A 22,730-nucleotide genomic window follows, 5' to 3' on the forward strand; every position below is an offset into this window, starting at 1 on the left:
CTATCAGTGTCAAGCAGAGCACTGGTTAAAGCTTGAAGGAGGAGTTTTCATTCTTCCCTGATTGTCCTATGAGGCTGCAGAACCCCTGACCCTCTATTTGGACAGTGCCGATTGACCCTGTGCTGATCAAATGCACTCCCAAGAAAAAAAGAAACTCTAGCAATACATACCAAAGTGAGCATGTTCAGCTTGCCCCCTAGGCTCTGTCCATCAGCAGATGGATTGGGGACTGTAGAAAGAAGGGGAGGGTCAGAGAAGACAGGATCAACCATCCTGTTTACACAATGTGGAGGATTAACTCCTAAGGTTCCATGTTGAGTATAACAAGCATGCTTTACTGCATATACAATGTATGAAATGCAAAAATGACAAGGGTAATAAACATTTATCACCAATGACATTGTTTCTTCCTATTCCATCTACTGGAAAACACTCCCCAGTAGCTGGGAAAAAGATTGTCTTTAGGTTTCTGAGAAACCCAACAAGCCCAGATACTGTAAACAATCAGCGCTCAGGCTACAGCCTAGCCACCAACATTAAATGTGGACAAGAGGCACTCCCGCTTAAGGCGGAGTTCCTACAAGTGTTCTGGACTTTGCATCACTTTTGGTTCTCATGATAATTATCATCAAGACAAATAGTGGGAAGAATAAAAACTTGATGGAGGTTCCAACTCCTCGGAAATGGATCCACTACTTTAGATATGCTTTAAAAGCCATTGAATATTTAAAATCTACCCAGCAGCACATAGTCCATTTTCTCTTGCTCCACCCTGTAGTTCAGCTCAGACACCAGGAGTGGGAAAAGGAAGCCCTCTGTAAGCACCAAGTCCCTCTAGTCAGAGCTTACACAGGGTTGATGACTGTTCTCACCTCATGTGGCAGGCTTGAACCAACATGTCTGAACCAATCTTCAACCACCAGCACTGTCGAGCTTGTTCACACAAGTGGTCAGGAGTGCTAAAAGCAAATAGATGAGCTGCGGTTTTACCGCTCCCTGGCCCCCCACCTAAATAAGGGCATGCAGCCACTCAGGGCTGTATACTGCAATTCTTTGCTTCACAGCCACAGCAAAAAAAGAAACTGCATGTCGCATTCAGCAGGCAGTACTGCCACCGAGCACAAACTATTTAAGTGTTTGGGGTCATGCCGCAGCCATCCTGCAACCACAAGCAATGCATATTGTTACAGCACAGTGTTTGGGGCCGCACCACATCCGCCCTGCAACCACATACCATGTACATGGTTATGACACAATAGATCAGGCTTTATAGGGTTAAAACAGGCATTGAGACATATCGCCTCCTCACTGCCTGCCATCAACCCTCTATAAGTGATCCACCATGGATTGCCTTTCAGAGGGGCCAAGTGAGTTACTTCCTTCATATTTAGAAGTATCGGGTATTTTCAGTGGCTGGACGGAGTAGCTGAAGGGCATAAGATAGGCAAGTGTACAGCTGATGTTGTTTTCAATGGTTGCAGAGAGGCATTTTTTTTTCTTTTTAATTTTAGAAAATCATGTTTGATTGAAATGGAAATTTAATTTCTTTAACAATACATTTGAAAACTGTAAATGCTGTATAGTCATATCATTTTTTTTAACAAAAGTGAAGATTTCCTTTTTTTTTGTATTGTATATTTTTGATGTTGAATAAGTGATGGTGACATATAATTTTCTCAGATAAGAATGTTTCCAGCACACCTTAATCTTCTGCAATTAACTCGTCTTTATTGACGCTTGTTCACTAGTCATACAAAAAGTGCACTTTTTGTATGACTTGCTTAACAAACGTCAATAAAGACGAGTTGATTGCGGAAGATTAAAGCCCAACTCCGGGTTAGTGTCGTTTAAACCTCTCTTTGCTTCAAAAGCCAAGTTCCGTCATGCAGGCTTTATTCTACATCTGTCAAATCTGCTGGTTTACAAGCTGGGATTTAGTAGAACTCCCGATGTACTTCCGGGACGATTGGATCTAAGTGCTGCAAGTCTCGTAGACCACAGTGTTGAGGTCATGCTATTGCCTTCCTCTCCTCTTGGCAATTCACAAAATGAAATCTGGAGATGTGCGTTTTGTTAGTGGACTGGTGAAGTTTGTTGTGCCTGGCGTTGGGATTTAGGCCTCATACCCACGAACACCAAAAATGATGTGTTTAGATCTGTAGAACTTTTGTTTTTTGGTATTTTATGCTATTGGTATTCCAAGAAAACACAGCGCAGTGAGAGTGACTACAGTTAAACCTCGCTAGGAGGTGTACCTTTATTCAAACAAAAAGTCAGTGTAGATCGCAAGGAATGCCTGGGCCAGAGTGGACGGCCCGTCTGCTCTGATGAAGGTGGTATGAGACAGAGAGTGTTCCTATCACTGGTAGTACACCATGTGACTGCAGCATCTCGGAATTACGTCACCGCGGTCTACGGAGGAAGCGGGAGAGGAGATCCAGCTCTGGACCGCAAGCCAAGGTGGAGGCCGGTAACCTGTACAATGCATTTAACGCACATGCGCCTTATCAAGTGGACTTGATAAGGTGCATGCGCGCGAAACGTGTTGTGGACTTGATAAGGCGCATGCGCGTGAAAAACGTTGTGGACTTGATAAGGCAGATGCCTTATCAAGTATCGAGATGGACACGCGCATGTGCCTTATCAAGTCCACATTGCGTTTTGCGCACATGCGCCTTATCAAGTCCACTTGATAAGGTGCATGCATGCGAAAAGCATTGTACAGGTTACCGGCCTCCACCTTGGCTTGCAGTTCAGAGCTGGATCTCCTCTCCCGCTTTCTCCGTACATCACGGTGACGTCATTCCGGGACGCCGCGGTCACGTGGTCTACTGCCAGTGACAGGAACACTCTCTGTCTCATACCATCTCCATTGGAGCGGACGGGCCGTCCATCCTGGCTCAGGCATTCCTTGTGATCTACACTGACTTTTTATTTGAATAAAGGTACACCTCCTAGCAAGGTTTAACTGTAGTCACTCTCACAGCGCTGTGTTTTCTTGGAAGATATTGGTGTCACTACATGTGCTAACACAGCAGCAGTGGGGTGCTCAGGCTTATGCACTAATTTTCCCTTATATTGATGGCCCTTCACTGCACTCAGATCCATTGACATTCAATGCTATTGGTATGAAGACATTTTTTGCTAACATTTACAAGCATACAATGCAAATTGGAGTCACCTGCCTCCTAGCAACAAAGTACTCTGGTTGTCAGGAGCTAGAAGGCAGGCGGCCCCAGCCACGTTGCATCCTTTGTTGCTAGGAGGCAGTCAGCACTATTGGTGGCGGCTGCTGCTCAGGGCCAACATGTCCTTAGTTACACATAATCTGCTCATTTAGGGCCTACTAGTGTCCTTTGTTGCTGGGGTGCTGGCAGCTCGAGCCAATACAGTTGTACACATGTAAGCCCTACAGAAAGGTTTACATACCTAAAACATACAGAAAACATTTCACAGCTTCTGGCAGCAAAGTCCAGTGTTGATGGGCGTATTTTTAATGGTGGCCATGTGCATGATATCATTACGGTATTTTTTCTTTTACAAAATATTGAGTGAGATTTTCAAAAATAACATACAGTGCAAGCTCTAAATATAAAAAATAATACATAAGATAATAAAGTAGTAACATGAAGATCATATCGGCCAGTGGGTCGGTGACAATGAGAGCAGTGTAACACAAGGCGGCTGTTGATATAATAACAGCCCAAGAAGGCTGCCAACCAAAACACAGGTATACACTTGCACAAGAGATTGTTTGAACTCGTCGGGACTGCACGTCGTAATTGATCGGGGCCACCTACGACCTTAGGGAGGAGGCGGTAACGGCACTCTGAATACGCTTGTGGACAAAAAGCCCATCAGGGCCCAAAACCTAAAATATAGTGAATGAAGAGGGAGAAGAAAGAGGGGTGTAGAAGATGGAGGGTGTGGGGGGTAGGGTCCCGTAGGAGACCACCACATAGACACAATGAGGGCTGCATCCGTGTTCTCAGGTTGAGAGCAAAGAGCGGTCCAGGAGCAAATTGGCATTATGTGCGATCCATGGATCCCACACTTTCAGAAACAAAAAATAAAGGTGAGCTTCTCATGCACCATAGTCCACATACGTCGGTTCCTAACCTCGGCTACGTGAATGAACTCTTGATGCTAGGCTGTAGCTAAGCTTTGGCTGGCCGCCAGGAAAACAAAGCCCACCCATCTCCGCTGGTGTTTGGACAAAGCTTCTACAGCTTAATGTAATAAGGCTTCCCATGGGTTACGTGCCAGGAGCACAGCAAAGATGGTTCTAATCCAGGTATGTACTGTACTTGAGACCAGAAATAGATCACTTTAGGGCACGTCCACCAAATGTGGAGTAGGGTATCCGGCTCCCTACAGCCCCAAAAGCACGGTATTCGTTTCTTAAAAACAAGCATGACATGACAGAAACATCCTCTGTACCATCACTTTCACTTTCCTGCTTTTCATAAACCTGGAAACTCCCTATCCTCTAATGTTTATAGTCATAGAATGCAAGTTCAAGAGAAGATTTGCGTGACCAGCCTGTTGGAGGAAATGTTGCAAAGCCGGTCACATGACGGTCTTCTATTTTTTCTTCTAGAAGTTTCTTTTATCTACATGACATCTCAACCAAACAGGAAAACATGCTCGTCACTAACTTGTTTATCGTTCGCTCTGCTCTCCTCGGCATCTAGTCTGTTTTTCAGCTTTCTGTGATGGAGTTTGTGTGGGGAGCTTATGGTGGCTGACCTTTAAAGACCAAAACCTGTCCACCAGGGTCTACAGCCATGGTGCCCAACCTGCAGCCCTATGGCACTTACTGTGCAGCCCTCAGAGCCTCTGTAGATAGTAGTCTGTGTTTTCCTTACCTAGAGGCTAACTCCCCTCCCCTGAATATTCTTAAGCCTGGCTTCCATTAGTTAAATGTCTTGGTTTATTGCTTTCCTACTATCTTGGCTTGTCTGTGCTGTCCATTCCTTTCTCTTCTTTGGTGTTTTTCCTCTATTTCTTTTATCATAGATCTTGCTGCAGCATAAGTAGGTTGTAGTGAGTACAATGTTGGGGGCAAGAAAGGCAGTGATCTAACAGTCTCTTGTAATGTATCTCCATTTTTTGGAGTCCCCGGTCTCCTGAAGCACGTCCCCAGTCTCTGACCTTCTCTTGTAGCAGTGTCTATGACCATATCCTGTTGCATGTCCAAGGTCTATGACCATTTTCTGTAGCATTATATTCCATGAATAATATATGCAGTCTTTTGGTGATACCAGGGGCGATATCACCAAGAACATGTCTACAAGCTACTTCTCTCCATCTAACTTAAAGTGGTTGTGAACCTCAGACATGAAATATGAACAAAGCATATCCTTCTATAGTGTGTATGTGTCTCAGTCCAGAGCACAAAGGCTCTGTTCCCACTAGTGCGGCTTGTCATGTGACTTTGGACACACAGGTGGTTGGTTTACTAAAGGGAAATAGACTGTGCACTTTGCAAAGTGCAGTTGCTCCAGAGCTTAGTAAATTATTATTATTATTATACAGTATTTATATGGCGCCAAAGGGTTTGCTCAGCGCTGTACAGTAGCAGGGGGACAGAACATGAGACAATACAGTAACAATACAATACACGAGGGGTTCGAGGGCTCTGCTCTTTCGAGCTTACAATCTAGGAGAGAAGTCTGCGTTGGCTGGATAGTAAATGAGGTAAAGCTTCATTTTGCAAAGAATACCTAATCACATGCAAGGAAAATGTAAAAAATACAGCCTTTTTACTTGCACATGATTGGATGATAGAAGTTAGCAGAGCTTCTGCTTATTTACTAAGCCCTGGCACATCTGTTCTTGCAGAGTGCAACTGCACTTTGCAAAGTGCAAGTCCATCTGCCTTCAGTAAATCAACCTTATAAAGTCGCATGACAAGTGACAGCCCATTGATTTCAATGGCACCCATTCCAATCCATGCAACTTAAAATTGCAGCAACTTTGAAAAGGTTCCTGCACTACTTTGATGCGACTTGAGTGCCAGAGAGTGTAAAGAGTACATCAAAATTACACTCCAAAGTTGCACTCGAAATCGTGTGACTTTGGAGTTGCACTAGATGGAAAAGAGCCTATGTGTTATTTCTATCTGCTGCCTCATTCATTTGCCATCAGCATGAATCCCTTCTGACAAGTTTTCCTGACACCAAGAGAAAAATGGTGACAGGGGAGGGAGCTCCAGCAGAGTGACAGCCTCAGCTCTGTTCCTGTGTGCTGTATGAAGAGGGAGTGTCCCTTCCCTCCAATCAGCTCTCAGAGCTCTCTTCGCTGAGCTCTGCAGACTGTAACTTCAGCTCTCCACCCCCCTTTGTCTGACCTCTAAGACAAACTTTATAATTCTGGACTTTGGCTGTAGAGAAGAGAAGTCTGCAGATAAGCAGGTACAACTTATGTAGGAGCATTTGTTTAATCTCTGTGTATCACTGCGTGATACTGTATTAATCTCTGTGTGAGGCCGGTCACTTCACTGGGTATATGTAATGGTTTACAACCACTTTAAAGTGGACCAAGCATCATATATGCACATGCATGCTTGGTAATGCGTAAATGTAACACTTTGAGGTATTTATTACCTTCAACAAGATCACAGCGCTCCTTCTCATGACGCTTTCATCTGGTTTTCTCTCCAGAAGGATGGAGCCATCCCTGAAAAATCCTGGGGACCTGTGGAGTCCTTGGCTGTGTTCCAAAATGTTTAACGCAGATCATCATCTGCTACAGCATCTCACCAAGTTCCCATGTTGCAGTTTAGGCTAGGACACACCTATGCAGGTTGCGTTTCTGCATTGCGTTTTGCATTTTTGATGCGTTTTGCAGGTTTTTTGTAATTTTTTTTCTTGTTGCTAGGCAGATTTAAAATTCATCAAAACTGCAGCAAAAACACAATACATGCTTTTCTGCAGCATTTCCATTGCAGTCTATAGAACCGAAAACACAACTTTTTGTGTTAAAAAAAAGTCCCTGACCCATTCCAAAAAACACACCGGGTGAAAAAGCACAGTTGTGAACATGTCCTATAGGAAATCATGTTAAATGGGCTGTACTGCGTTTCTGCAAAAGGCAAAACTCTGCAGAAAATGCTTAGATGTGAGCCTAGGGTTAGGCTAAGTTCACACCTATACAGGTTGTACTTGAGCCTTTTCTGTATTGCGTTTTGCGTTGAGTTTTGCATTTTTGATGCGTTTTTTGTCATTTTTTTTTTCTATTGTTGCTAGGCAGATTTAAAATGCCAAACGCATCAAAAGTGTGGCAAAAACACAATCCATGCTTTTCTGCAGCATTTCCATTGAAGTCGCATTTTTGATCAGTTTTTTGCGTTTTTTGTTTCATTCTTGAAAAACTTTTCTTCTTGCTAGGCAGATTTTAAAAATCAAAATGCATCAAAAAATGGCAAAAATGCAGCAAAAACGTAATACATGCTTTTCTGCAGCGTTTCCATTGAAGTCTATAGAACCAAAAACGCAACTTTTTGCGTTCAAAAAAGTCCCTGACCCATTCCAAAAATGCATCAGCTGAAAACACACAGGTTATTTTTTTGCATGGAAATATGTATTTTTTTTTATTGTAGGCCTGTAATTTTTAGGAATAACTCACTGAAATCTGTCCGAACAAGAGTCTAGTAAACATCCCGGGTAGGATAGAACTTGAAACACAAAATCATAAATTATAATTTAATAAATAATCATAAAAAATAATATAATACATTTAATTCAATAATATAATCAAACCAAAAACACTGAAATTTGAAATATAGCGCCAAGTTCGCACATCGCTGAGCAAAGTCGCAAAATTGTTTTCAGTGTCTGATGACGAATTTCCCCACAAATCATCACTCAATTCACTCAAGTGGTTCTAATTTACAATTGCTGTTCTCTAGCTGATCTAAACCCGCTTTTGACCTAAAGGGACGCTTTTTGTACGCCATGGACTTTTCTCAGTTTCCAGGCAGAAAGAACAGTAAAAATGCAGGCAGGGCACAGGACAAAGCACTCGGGACAAAATGTATGTGAAATGGTTTGATACAGTAATGTTATACTATGTGATTTTAGTGAATGTCACTTTTTGTCATTTTCAAATTTCCCGCCGTTCTGTCCCCCGTACGTCTCGACGCTCGTAAGGGACGGAATCCAGATGACAGATGCCGGCATCCTCCGGATTACATAGCCAGGGACACTGCAGGAGGGACATCGCGGGAGCGCAGGACAAGGTAAGTGATCGAGGGATCACGGAGCAGCGCCGCATGGTAAGCCCAAGTGTAGCTCGGGGTTACCGCTTGTGGTGCTGAAACTTTACCCCGAGCTACACTCGGGAATACCGCCAGAGAGGTTAATTGGACTGCACTGCGTTTCTGGAAAACACTGCAGAAAACGCTTAGGTGTGAACCTAGGGTCTTCCCTGCAACAGACTGATGGCATCTGTTGCTGTGTATTGTGACATCAGGAATGTATTAATGCCAAATTGCACATTTCCCGAAAGTTCCACCTGAATGTCAGAGAACAAAAATATGTGCGTCAATGGTGTGAATGGTCCCTAAGGATAGAGGTTAAGGAGGCTTTATTTAATTTAGAGAACTGCAATAACATTGAAGCTGTAATAGAATTGCCCTTCTAACAGACACAAACCATTGCTTGCAGCTTTTTATACGATTTGCCTTCCTCATACCTTCATTTAGTGAGCACAACAAAAGCTTTTACCTAGAGGGGATAAAGTGGAACTTGACTGTATCTAATCACCACAAACTGAAAACATTATTCAGTTCATTTGTAATATACAAAGCAAACTCACTCATCTATCCATGTCTTTGAAACCCCCCCCCCCCCCCCCCCCTAGCATTTCTATCCATGGTGGCCATCTTGAGTAAGGGCATATGATTCATGTAGCATTTACTTCCTGAAATCCATCTGTCCTTAGCTTAGGCATGCAGGCAGGAGGGTGTGCTTAGCTGAGAAGGCCCCTCATGAAGACTCCTGGGATGTATGAGATAATTTTGGCCTAGGCCAGAAACCAGAAAGCAACTGAAAAAAGTTAAAAAAAAAAAAAAAAAAAAAAAAAAGAGTTTAAAATAAGTAAATATAATACACCTTCAGATCCATTTACTAAGGCCAGCAGCAGAAGCATTACAAATAGTTCATGTTGATTGAGAGAGTTTTGTTCTGCTTTAACCACTTGCCATCCGCCTGCTGTTTATAAACGGCAGGACAGTGGCACTCCAGGGGCGGGTTGTCGTTCATAAATGGCACCTGCCTTTTCTAGCTGTGCGTGCTCCCTGGGAGCACGCAGCACCGCGATCCGGTGCCCGCTGTATCCTCTGGACACAGTGAAACACCGATCGTTGGACGGGACCTCTGTACGAGGTCCCTTTCATGTGATCACTGATTGGCCAATCAGTGATCACATACAAAGTAGTAAGCAAGATGTCACTTGCTTACTACGTGTGAAATCTGTGAATGATCACAGAGGTGACATGGTACAGGGCTATTCACAACAGCCTTGTACCATGTGACAAGCTGTGATCAATCACAGCTCACTCAGTAGTTCTCAATGGCTGCAAGAATGCAGACAGAGAGAAAGAGAAATGATTGCTTTTACATCATATATGGGTGTAAAAGCAATCACTGTAAAAAAAAAAATCTTCATCACCCCCCACAAGTAGTACAGTGTCACCATGGTGACACTGTACTGCTAGGGTGACAGTATTTAAAAAAACAAACAAAACATAAATAATATAAAAAAATAAAAAAAATGTAAATAAAAATGTTTAAAAATTATCATTTTTGGTTATAAACTAATTTGGCTTATTTTTTTTTTATTATATTAAAAAGATAACGGAATACATTTCGGCCAAGATTTATGATGGAAGATTATTTATTTCCAAAATTTTATAAGAAAAACACTTTTTTTCAAAATTTTTGGACATTATCATTTACATAGCAAAAAAAATAAAAATCCCAGCGGTGAATAAATACCACCAAAACAAAGCTTTATCTGTCTCAAAAAATGGTAAAAATTCATATGGGTACAGTGTTGCATGACCGCGCAATTGTCATTCAAAGTGTGATAGTGCTGAAAGCTGAAAATTGCCCTGGACAGAAAGGGGGGAAAAGTGTCCGTACTGGAAGTGGTTAAAGTTTATTTTTAATCCCTCAGAGTCTTGCTTGCGTTGAGTGTAGCTAAGTTGGTGAAAGCGATATGGATTTAACCAGTCTGGCCACATTTTGCAAGATCTTCCTTCTATTTTTCAGACCTGTGGTTGCACCTTCCCCTCTTTTTTTTTTTTTCTTCATTGCTAGCTTATTTGTCTAATATAAACAGTTTTTCCAGCAAGTGATGCCATCAGGTGAACCTTGTGGCCTCTTGACTCTTGACCTGGCCCTTTTTCTTGGCTAGTTGGTGCTCAGATCAGGTGTTTTTTTTCATAGAATGGTGTCAGTATTTTTTTTCAGTATTTTCAACAGCAATATACTGCTTGTTACTCCAAAAACCCCCAAAAAACAGGGAATTCTATCTTACTTACCTTGTTTTCCATTCCTGGTGCCAATCATGGCAGCTTACTGACCACCATGTACTGTATGCTGTCATCTCAGTCTCCGACACAAGGTAGACCTTTTACACTGATCCTTCCATCCTACTGTGTATCCCTAGTTTGCAGTTCTATGCCCTTTCCACAGCTCCCGGGCAAAACTTCCGACAGGGTGTTTTCTGCTGCACCCGGTATCCAACGGATTACGTTCTTAAATATTTTTGTTTTTATCAGATAATGCATATTCGATCACCAGCAATATCTCCTGATGAAGTGAACTGATTTTAATGAAACGCGTTGAAAATTCTGGCATTGCTTAGCCATCCTTTTTTCTTGTGTCTTTAATTTCACCGTAAAGTGACTTTTGTATATGTATTGCTGATGAATGTACTCTTGTTACGTGTGTGGATTTTGTATACCAGCCTGGATGGTTTTTTTGACAATTATTTGTGTATTTTGAAAAAAAAATTACAAGATTTTTAATATTGGATTGTTTATAAGGTGTACATCTTAAGTCCCATGGGTACTTTGTGTGAGAGAATTCCGTTAGCTGACCTCCATCATTGTAGTGTGTGGGCTATGGCGTAATACAGGGGTTGGCACGCAATGTCTTCCATGTTGGCTTGTGGAGAATGGGGAAAGTTTAAAAGTTGTGGTCTGGAAGGTAGTGGGGCATTGTCAGACTGGATAGGGCCCTGTGATTTCTAATGGTTCCCCTGTCTGGCGCTTTCAATTTCATAGAAACATTTTTCAGCACACCAGGCTCAAAATATTGGCCAACCCTGGTGAAATAGATTGTCCTGTGCAAAACCCTTTTTTCTACTTTAACAAAAATATCTATATCGTTTATAAATAATTTTATGTTTCTTTTCTTCTCTATTAGTGGATGAAGAATTGGTTTCAGCTGGACAGCAGTCGATATCTCAGATGCTGGTTCTTCAATGTCAACATTTCTCGCAGTGACAGCCGTTTGCTCCTTCAACTCAATGACATGTCTGAGTGGCAGACTGGGCCATACCGCTGTGTGAGCACTTCGAATGACACCAACGAAGTATCGGAAAACTTCACCGTCCCTGTAATCTGTGAGTATAAATATTTCAGATGTTTTCAGCCTTCAGTATGACTCCATGCAAGTCCCAAATTTCAACTTTAGGAGGGTAGTTGAAGGGTCAGTTCATTCAAAACTGATATGTCAGGGTGTTGTGAATACTGGAGTTGGCTTTTATGTTTTTGAAGGGAGCGAAGTTCCTGGGTCTGCCCCATTCTGATGAGTTCCTACCATCCCTGCTGGAATTTTTAGTTGATATTATGGAGAATCTAGCAGGAGGAGCTGGAATATACAACAATGGGATAACCAATAGCAGAGGTAGGAACTTATAGTGGCAAGACTTGCCACCTAAGGCCACAAAAGTCATAAGAAGGCCATCGGCAACTCAGACTTTACCAATAGGTGAAATATAACTGTTGGATATTCTATCTCTTTAACTTTCTATCCTATGTGATTGGTGCCTATGTCTATAGTTATAGCAGTCTAAAAGGTGGCTTAAAAATGGCTTTTCATGCTGAAGTGGGAAAACCCTTTTTATTTAATTGAGTTTCGCACTATAATTGAATTAAATGGTTGGTCCAGCCAAAGTAGTTCAGTTGTGAGAGGATATTGACATGTGGGGGTTGATTTACTGGAGGCAAATAAACAGTTGCTGTTTCAAGGGAAGTTGCCTCAGAGCTTAGTGAATGAGTGGAAGCTCTGCTGACTTCAATCATCCATCATCCAATTATTTTTTTCTTTTTTTTGCATGATGAGATTCGGTATTCCTTGGAAAGTGAAATTTAACCACATTGGTTAAACTTTGGGGCAAATTCCCTTGCAAGGTACAACTTCTCTTGCAAAGTGAACAGCCTGATTGCCTTTAGTGAATTAGGCACGTTGAACCAACTGATGGCTTCTTGTATCTCCTAGGTACCCCAGTGTCAGAGTTCCAGGCTGTGGACTCCAGTTGTAACCTCTAAAAAGCCCGCAAAGGACTCTCAATTGGGGTGCACTAAAAATGGCAGTTTTAACCATGCCTGGACATGGTTCTACTCCTTCGTCTGGGCGATTGTGTAGTGTGAGTGCTCTGAACCATGCCGGGGAACGGTTAGGTGAACCGTGCCGGGGAACGGTTAGGTGAACCGTGCCGGGGAACGGTTAGGTGAACCGTGCCGGGGAACGGTTAGGTGAACCGTGCCGGGGAACGGTTAGGTGAACCGTGCCGGGGAACGGTTAGGTGAACCGTGCCGGGGAACGGTTAGGTGAACCGTGCCGGGGAACGGTTAGGTGAACCGTGCCGGGGAACGGTTAGGTGAACCGTGCCGGGGAACGGTTAGGTGAACCGTGCCGGGGAACGGTTAGGTGAACCGTGCCGGGGAACGGTTAGGTGAACCGTGCCGGGGAACGGTTAAGCATACTGTGCCCAGGGACCACTTGGAAGAGATGATCCTGGGGATGGTTCACTTGTCATCCCGTACAGTTCATATCATTGTGAGTGCAACCATGCCTGAGCACATAACTCCCCATAAATCAATGTGCACAGAAGCAGGAATCACTGTGGTCTGGTTGGCAGTGGTGACAATGTAAGTGTGCCTGGGAACAGTTGGGTATAGCCCAGTGTGAGTGCAAACCAGCGGGGAAGAGAAGACAATCAAATTGGCACAGTTCAGTTTAACCATGCCCAGTGTGAGTGCACCCTGAGGCCTGGTTCACATCTATGCGTGTTGTGATTAATGCGTTTTTCCAGATCATATTGCGTTTTTGAACATGCATTTTTTGTGGGGTTTTTTTCACCAATAGGAAAGTATTGAATGCGACTTTACACTCTTTGGCACTCAGTCACATCAAAGTAGTAAAGGGACCTTTTCAAAGTCGCTGCAACTTTGAAAATGCTCCTGCACTACTTTGATGCAACTTTACCCTCTCTGGCACTCAAAGTCCATCAAAGTCGTGCAGGAACCTTTTTCAAACTGGCTGCAACTTTGAAAATGTTCCTGCACTACTTTTATACGACTTTATACTCTCTGGTACTTTTAAGTCGCATCAAAGTAGTTCAGGAACCTTTTCAAAATCGCAGTGACTTTGAAAATGTTTCTGCACTACTTTGATGTGACTGAGTGCCAGAGAATTTAAAGTCTCATCAGGCCAAATAAACTCCAACGTGTCAAAAATGCATTAAAACGCAACACTTGTGCTTTTGTTGCAGCTGCATTGCACCAGCAATCTGCTGCAGGAAAAAAAAGTTCCTGACTCTTTCCAAAAACGCAGCAGCTGAAAACGCATGGATGTGAACATGTCCCATATGAAACCTTGTTAATTGGACTGTAGTTGTTTCTGCAAAACGCACTAAAAAACGCATTGGTGTGAACCAGTCAGTCTCATTATGCTACACAGAATGTAAAAGAAATACAGAATTCAAGAATGAGACCCCTTGTAATGGTTATGGACACGGCTAGAAGTTTAGATGCACAAATCTTACTGAGACCTGTGGGTGGTAGGAAATCCATTCATTTCTGTATATGGCTGCAGCAATATGAGGTTTTACCAGCAGGTAGCACTGTATATGAAATTTGCACCTGGTACTGGGAATTGCAGAAGTGGAGGAGGCTGACGTGTAGTGGTTTGGACTGGAAAGTCCTACATTTCTGTAAGTTCCCTTAATTTCTTTGTCAATCTTTTCTGGAAATCCCTTTATCTCCTCCCTGGAGATTCCAATAAGAAAGAACTGTAACAAGATAATAAATCAAGGGTCAGCCAACCATACAGCGACATCATTTGGCCCTGGGCTCTGGTGTATGTGTCCTAGATCTGCTGTGAGGTGCCCTGGGCCCCCAGCTGAGAGGCCAGCATGTTCATGAGGGGTAAGGGAGGAACCAGGGAAGGCAATATATAAGCAGATTAAACTTCAGTTATAATTTTGGGCTTCTTAAGCTACATAATTATAAACTCTTAAAATTATATTTGTATATATAGAATATAGTATGTACTCCGAAAAAGCACAGCTGTCATAGGGAATGATATTTCCTCGAGCAGGTAGATTCAGATCTATACATTGCGCTACCAGACAGAGGGTGTTCCATCTGTGAATACAAGAAAATGTAAAACCGTAACAGATATTCATTTCAAAGAAAACCCCCCGACAGCCCATATTGCAGGATTTATGGAAATGATTATAGATTACACAAGGCTATTTCTAATCACTAGAAATACATTGCTGAATTTTAATCCATGGTGCTATCTGACTGCTTCGATGATTGAATTTTCTTTCACAGCTATTTCAATGTGGATCAACCCTATTGAATCCCTGTGGGATGAGTTGGATCACCTTTTGCGTACTTACCAATTTTTCAGTCCCAGATTCCTGAGACATAATTAACCACACCATAGACAAGCCTGCCTAAGGTCCAGTTGGTCCTATCTAGACCCACCAATTACCGAGTGGACCACCCAAACACCACCTAATGAATGTTTGTGGCTTCCAATTATTGTAATCAATACCTGCACAGTAACTCAAATAAAGGGGACACTGTGATCCTAGGACATGGCCCAGAACACAACTTTATCAGGACGGAGGTCCAAAATGAAGGACTCTTCTGACGGGACAACTGGCATCTATGCTGTTGCGAGCCAGGTCTTCTTGTCCAACATCAGTATCTGACCTCATGAATGCTTTTCTGGTTGAATGAATACAAATCCCCCTAGACACACTCCAAAATTTTCCAGATGAGTGGAGCCACATAGCGGAGGCAAAAACGTAATAATGCCCATGGTTTTGGAATGGGATGTCTGACAACTTAATTTAGATGTTATGGTAGTTGTCCACAAACACTGGGCCATACAGGGTATGTACAAAATGAAAAACAATCCCCTTAGTGTAAGTCAAACCAAAAAACGTTTTCTAGTTTTGTATAAAATGGGGTAGGATTAGAACTCGATAGTTGTAGATGGGGTCTAACACACCTGTGCACGTGTGGTACCTTTTTTTGCAAGCACGCCCACCAGTGCTGAAGACCAGGTGGAGACTGCGGTCATGTGGAAAGTCTAACATTAAGGCAGTTCCCCGACATAGAGGTGAGCTTTCACTGTGTGCAGTAAAATGACAGGGTTCCTCTGAAATGTGGTGTCCCATGTCACTACACATTGTCACTTCCATAGTTGTTGAATTAGGAGGGATGGGCTGAGCTTGCATCCACTCCATTAGTCTAGTGTACCTCTGTTACCTTACTTCTAGTAACAGATTGGGGTCCCGTCGAGCACATAGTGTGGACCTGAGGCATGCTCAATGTTACCCCTTCACTTCCCGTACCTTGTGGCCAGGTCATGGATCTCCATAAGGAGGGTGTATTCCTAGTTGCTATGGGAGATGGACAGTTCGGGAAAGAGTCAAACAGCAACCCTCTCACTACCAGAGGGCCTGCCACCTTACCAGGTACTACACCTAACGACTGGTTGCTTTGTGTCTTGAACTTGCTCTTGGTTACTTTTAGCAACTTCATCACTCCTGCTTGACTTGCTGAGTTATTATTATACAGTATTTATATAGCGCCAACAGTTTGCTCAGCGCTGTACCCCTTTGTGCTTTACAGACCCTGGTTCTTTTGGATACAGAACCAACATGTACCCCTTTTGAATAATTTAAGACCAGGCTCAAAACAGTTAATGTAACTTTACTGACAAAACTTCGGCATTGCAGTCTAATATGAACAATTCTTTACCCTAACACTATCTACATATGTGTGGCTGCCCAGGCATAATCCTGTGAGGTGGTAGTCCATATAGGTAAAGTCCATTGCTGGTGATCCTCTGGAACCCTCAAGTGTCTTCAGTGGACTGCAAGGCGCAGCAATCCCTTCCCTAGGTTGAGCCAAGCATGGGAAAAATGTTGGCCACAAAGTTCAGCCTTTCCCCTTTTTATATCACAAATGGATTGGATGAGACCCAAAAGCCTGGGAACAGAGAATAAATGGCTTAACCTTATCTCTCCTAGCCTGGGCCAGCCGCTAAATCATTAAAGCAAGTTGCAACCTGCTTACATACTATTTGGGCCTCCAGTACAAAGATTTTCCAATCCTGCTGACAGCGGTTTCACCAAGTAGGAATGAGGGAAAATACTACACCTACAAAAATAAAATCTGACATTGAGTCTGGCCTTCTCCTTCTCTACTTTTCTTTTATTTCTGTCTGTGTTGCTGTTGGAGAGCTCCCCTCACTTCCTGCTTGGTAAAACGACGACGAGGAAGTCAGTGTAAATCTCTCTGAGAAGAAGACGTTAGCTCCCTTTTCACTTTGGAGTATTTTCTTTAAGGCTTTTTTGCCTGTTTTGAAGGATAAGTTCACCTTTGGAACATGTTACATGTGTATAGAAAACCTGCAGCACAATGAAACCTCCTAAATAGATGTGCAGTTAGCATATAATGTGTTCCCACATGTAACAAAGTAAATATAATAAAGAAATGCAGCACAACAACAAACAAATATAATAGTGCTTACAGTCTTACGTGCGTGTATAAATGGTGATGATCAATCTGCTGTGCTCGTGAGGATCAATATATGCTACTCAAGCTATCTTCCAATGCATGCATATAGACTCCCATAAAGACTGCACAAAACCAATGCTATAAATATACCATAAATAGTGCACACAAATACAAAAATAAAAATAATCCTTAATAGTGATCTGTCCCAATAAATCCTAAATACCATCATGTGGACTTGTGTGGTACACTTCCTGTGTATCGTGATACAAATCCACCAACAAAAAGTGTCAACTGGATACAGTCTCAATGGTGGTGGACCGTCCCTTTAAATCTGCTGTACTTCAAGTGGACCAGTGTAAACACACTACTGTATAAACGTGTACGGTGCTCCTGTGACACCCCTTAGTGCTCTTCCACCTCCAACACACTATAACCCGGGAGGGCATAATGGTACACAGATCTTCACCACTGTTTGCCAGCACTTTTAAGCAGATCCAGATCACTCCATATCCATGTTAAAAAATGCTCAATATAGTGTAGTATTTTCTACTAAAATCAGCCTTTATTAAAACCATATAGTTCGACTCACATTAAAATGTGTCCTCCTGGTATTTGCTGTCAAGTGTATGTAGAAATCCCACTTTCAAAATGGCGGCACGTGGACTTCCGGGTAACAGCTTGACGTCACCCGGCGTTCACTACATGTTATGTCACATCACATGACTTCATCAGGAGTAGCCAATTGGATGTCAAGCCTTCCATTTATATCCATTCAGTGATTGTAATGCAGTGCATCTGTGCCGGTGCCATTTTGTTATAGACCGTCACATGGTCTCGGGCACCATTTTCTTGTGGACATATACATAGCAAATATGCATTGGTCTCACTCTGCAAGGAGGGATTACCATGGCAACTACTGTTAAATATATACACTCGGGTACATCTGGAAATGGACATTATGAGGTCTAATACATACTAGATCTCTCTATATATCTTCGTAAGGGGATTGTAAAAAGGTGTTTAACCTCCCTAGAGGTCTGATTATGTCAGTATTTCTGTGCTCAAAGCGGTACATTTTTTTGCATGGAAATATGTATTTTTTTTTATTGTAGGCCTGTAATTTTTAGGAATAACTCACTGAAATCTGTCCGAACAAGAGTCTAGTAAACATCCCGGGTATGTTAAAATTTGAAACACGAAATCATAAATTATAATTTAATAAATAATCATAAAAAAATAATATAATAAATTTAATTCAATAATGTAATCCAAACCAAAAACACTGAAATTTGAAATATAGCGCCAAGTTCGCACATCATTGAGCAAACTCGCAAAATCGTTTTCAGTGTCTGACGAATTTCCCCACAAATCATTATCACTCAATTCTGCAAGTGGTTCTAATTTACAATTGCTGTTCTCTAGCCGGTCTAAAACTGCTTTTGACCTAAAGGGACGCTTTTTGGACGCCATGGACATTTCTCAGTTTCCAGGCAGAAAGAACAGTAAAAATGCAGGTAGGGCGCAGGACAAAGCAGTAGGGACAAAATGTATGTGAAATGGTTTGATACAGGAATGTTTTACTATGTGATTTTAGTGTACTTGGTGAATGTCACTTTTTAAAATTTTTTAATTTCCCGCCGTTCCGTCCCTGTATGTCCTGACGTCGCAGGGAGCGTAACCCAGAAGACGGACGCCGGCATAGGCCAGAGGACATTGCCGGGGACACTGCCGGAGGGACATCGCGGGAGCGAAGGACAAGGTAAGTGAAGAGATCCCGGAGCAACGCTGCAGTGTATTCCCGAGTGTAGCTCAGGGTTACCACTTGTGGTGCCGAAACTTTACCCCGAGCTACACTCGGGAATACCGCCAGGGAGGTTAATGATGGAGACATATGTAAATACCTAATAAGGCAGGACATTATATACTGGATCTCTCCATACTATGGTCGCTAAAGGTGCTTAATGATGGGGACATATATAAATATCTAATTTAAGCAGGAGGGTATACGTGATATAAATCCTAAATCTCTCTATACTCCTGATAATACCATATAGAAATATATAGGCAATACTAACAATGGGGATAAATAAAGTAAAATGAGGATATATGTAAACTTCTTTTTATCACCCCCATAGATATAAGGTGCTAATAATGGGTTTATACATAAAATACTGTAGGGAGATATATATGAACATATATATATATATATATATATATACATACATATATGTATGCTGTTGAATTAACAGTACCCTTGACTGGGAACACCTGAAATTATTCAATTGTGGGCAGCACAGTGGCTAAGTGGCATTTACGCCTGACAGTACTAGGATCATTGGTTCGAATCCCAGCCACAGCACCACCTGCCTGGAGTTTGCATGTTCTCCTTGTGCCTGCGTGGGTTTCCTCCGGGTACTCTGGTTTCCTCCCACACTCCAAAGACATGCTGGTAGGTTAATTGGATCCTGTCTAACATGGCCCTAGTATGTGTATGTATGAATGCAAGTAAGGATTGTACACCCCTTGAGGGTTAGGGAATGGTGTGAATGAGCAATATACATATAAATAATGAACACTAAAAACTACCATACCAGGATAATATAACTCATACATGTGTGATATATGTCATGGGCATGTGAATCCATCAAACTGGCTGCATGCTATATACCATATAGATAAATTATGCGCTGTTGCGTATTGCCCTAGATGCATCTAACAGGTTGAGAAGAAGACTTTGGACTTCCCATTTCACTTTGGAGCATTTTCTTTAAGGGCTTTTTTGCCTGTTTTGAAGGATAAGATCACCTTGGGAACATGTTACATGTTCAACCCGTTTTTAGGGTGGAACATGTTACATGTTCCAATAGCTGCAACAGCAGAGCTTCACCCTCACGGCCACATCATTCATTCACGGACTTCCATGAATGAATGAACTGCAAGTCCTGACAGCCTTACCGGATGTGGGCTTGTAGTTTTCAATGAGCTACCATGGGTCTGTGGAGGGCCATGGTAGTTCATTGAAGCTTTCTGTCAGAATATCAGCTTGACCGTACATCCCATATGGCAAGCAGATATTCTGACAGGTCTGCAGGAGTCCTGCATGGCATCCACAATCTACTGATCACTGGTGCATTGCTTTCTAGGCTCCTTTGGATAAAAATAATAAATTAACATTTTTTTACCTGCAAACAAATGTGCGTTTATTATATTTCTCCAAAAGGTGAACTTATCCTTTGAATTGTTGTCCGTCTGGAGCATTTTGCGCTAGGCTAGGACTTCAAACATATATTAAATCTGTCTAAGCCTAGCACCTATCTAGGAGGGTGCTATATTAGCAACAAGGCAGGATGGAATGATGCCATCTGTGGGAGTTTTTCTGGCAGGCTTAGAAAGGTATGTACTTGGCCTACACCTATAAGCAAGGGCATTATCCAACTTTCGTCAAATCTACGCACTTTGTTTTTATCCACGGGCGCCCCTTACCTGCATGGGCAGTTTATTTGTAAAGGTCAACTAAAATGTTAATAAAGTAAAATGTTAATGAGTTAATAAAACTCAAAGCACCATTAGACTTTATATCCACTTTAAAGCGTATGGATTTTTTTTCCCCCCATATAATCGCAGGTTTGTGTGAATGAGGCCTAAAGCCTGTTTAGGCCTTGAAGGGCCCATGTGATGATGTCGGAGTGCTGATATTCCACTGACAGAATTAGCCAGTTTTCAGAGGCCGGAGAACTCGCTTTTATTACAGTGTTCGTCTTGGAACATTTGGCAAAGAAATAAAGAGATATTGGGCTTAGGATTGTTGGTTTGTGTTCTTTATAATGCTAGGAGTGATGGATGTGCTGTGATGGCACAGATATACAGTGAACCCCAGCGACCTCCATCAGGGGGGTCCAGCGTATCAGGCAGTCGAAGTGCTTAGTGGGGAACGCGGCGCCCTCAGAACACCTCACAGGGCCGTACATCGCAGGCCGCATCTTTCATCTAAAGGGCACAGGGAGGCCCGGGAACGTGATGAACACAACAATACACCAAATGAAAGCAGCAGGAGACAGAGAAAAATATCACGGGGCGATCACAAAATGTCACTAAGCCCCACAAAGAGCCACAGGAAATACATCAAATATTGAGATGGAGCCGCGTGTATAATGAGCGTCTGAGCGGGGCTGACGCTCTGATCGCGTCTCCAGAAACATGCTCGCCCGGGAGGGATCAGTCACACAGTGACAGGATGATGAGCGGATCGAACGCATAAGAAAAAAGCAATTAGCTGAGTGGATTCTGTTTATTTTCTGCTATAAAACCTCGTCTGTCAGATTGTCTGGCGGAAGAAATGTGGGTTGCCCCTAGCAACTCATCAACTCCACGGCGGTCGGGACGACAAGTGTTTTTTTTTTCTTCCCCCTGGGCGTCGGGGAAACATTGGGACGGGCTGTTATGATTTATTTCACTTATTGATTTAACACTTTCCGCCGCAGCCATTTGCGAAGAACGCTCAAACGCTTTTACAGCTCGCAATTTACTGTCATTACCATAGTTGGTGGTAAAAAAAAAAAATTTGAAAATTAATAAACAAAAAGTGTGAACTAACCAAATGTCTAATGTCTGTACCACCACTAGAGGGATTTTTCTTCATTTCCTGTTTTGGGACACCATGACACAGGGACAGGAAGTAAGTGGAAATCTCCCAGATGGTGACACAGATGCAAAAATAAAACCCAGCAGAGCTTCTTATACCCTTCCCTAGTTTGTTCAACATTAACATAAAAAATGGAGTGATTTGGGGCTTTAAAGAGCAAGTAAACTCTCAATTGACATTAAAGTATAACTAAGGGCAAAGCTTCTTTTTTTTTTTTTTTTGGTTAGAGTGGAAAGGGACTAGAACCCCTGTAAGTTTCTATTGCTGTTTGTGCCCCCATTACGGAGATTCACCCTCCCTATTTGTCCTGTTTACCATTATCATTGAGACTAAGAGTAAAGAAAACCCCAAACTTTGGGTTGTCCTCTCTATTGAGGGGAATCTTCTATAGGGGACACTAGTTCTGGTGACTTGGGGTCCCCAAGGAATTCCCTTAATTTGCAGGAATCTCCTCTCACTTCCTGTTTGGCTATGGGAAAGGAAGTGGAGGGAAATCTGCAATGGGACATAGATGGGGAAAAAAAATCTGAAAGGGGATATAACCTTCCCTTGCCCTATCCAAAAGGAAAAAAAAAGTTTTGCCTGTAGTTCTAGTTTAAATAATTGTAATCCTCATGCTGCTAGCATAAGTAAATAGATATGTATATTTTATTTACTTGTTTTACTTTTTATGTTTTTTTTTTCAGTTTATTCAATTGCTTCTTGCCCTAGGCCAACATGATCTCATACATCCCAGGAGTCTTCACGCAATTTTTTTTCATCTAGAGGAGGGGCTTTCTCAGCTAAGCACACCCTCCTACCTGCATGCCTGAGCTAAGAGCAGATGGATTCTAGGAAGTAAATACTACATAAATCATCTGTCCTTACTGAAGATGGCCACAGCTAGAAATGCTAGGGGGTGTTTTTCAAAGTGATTCCTCAACAAAATAAAGTGTGGAGACGTGGTTGGATGGGGGAGTTTGCTTTGAATATTAACCATTTGACGCCCGGCTAATGGCTGTATGGTGGCCGGAAAAATGCACTAGC

At 42.4% G+C, this 22,730-nt stretch overlaps 1 protein-coding gene across 1 annotated transcript in view; it reads left to right on the top strand.

The window, feature by feature from the left end:
* The window catches only part of LOC149454555 (uncharacterized), a 76,673-nt gene that overhangs the window by 32,795 nt on the left and 21,148 nt on the right, over nt 1-22,730 (top strand). The window contains exon 3 of the mRNA XM_089687340.1: nt 11,439-11,637. Within this exon, the coding sequence (XP_089543466.1) occupies nt 11,439-11,637 (199 nt within the window). The remainder of the gene's footprint in view (nt 1-11,438; nt 11,638-22,730) is intronic.

This window comes from Staurois parvus, unplaced genomic scaffold, assembly GCF_062004578.1.
Source record: "Staurois parvus isolate SC_StPar_1 unplaced genomic scaffold, SC_StPar_1.0 ptg000423l, whole genome shotgun sequence".
In the NCBI taxonomy this organism is placed as follows: domain Eukaryota; kingdom Metazoa; phylum Chordata; class Amphibia; order Anura; family Ranidae; genus Staurois; species Staurois parvus.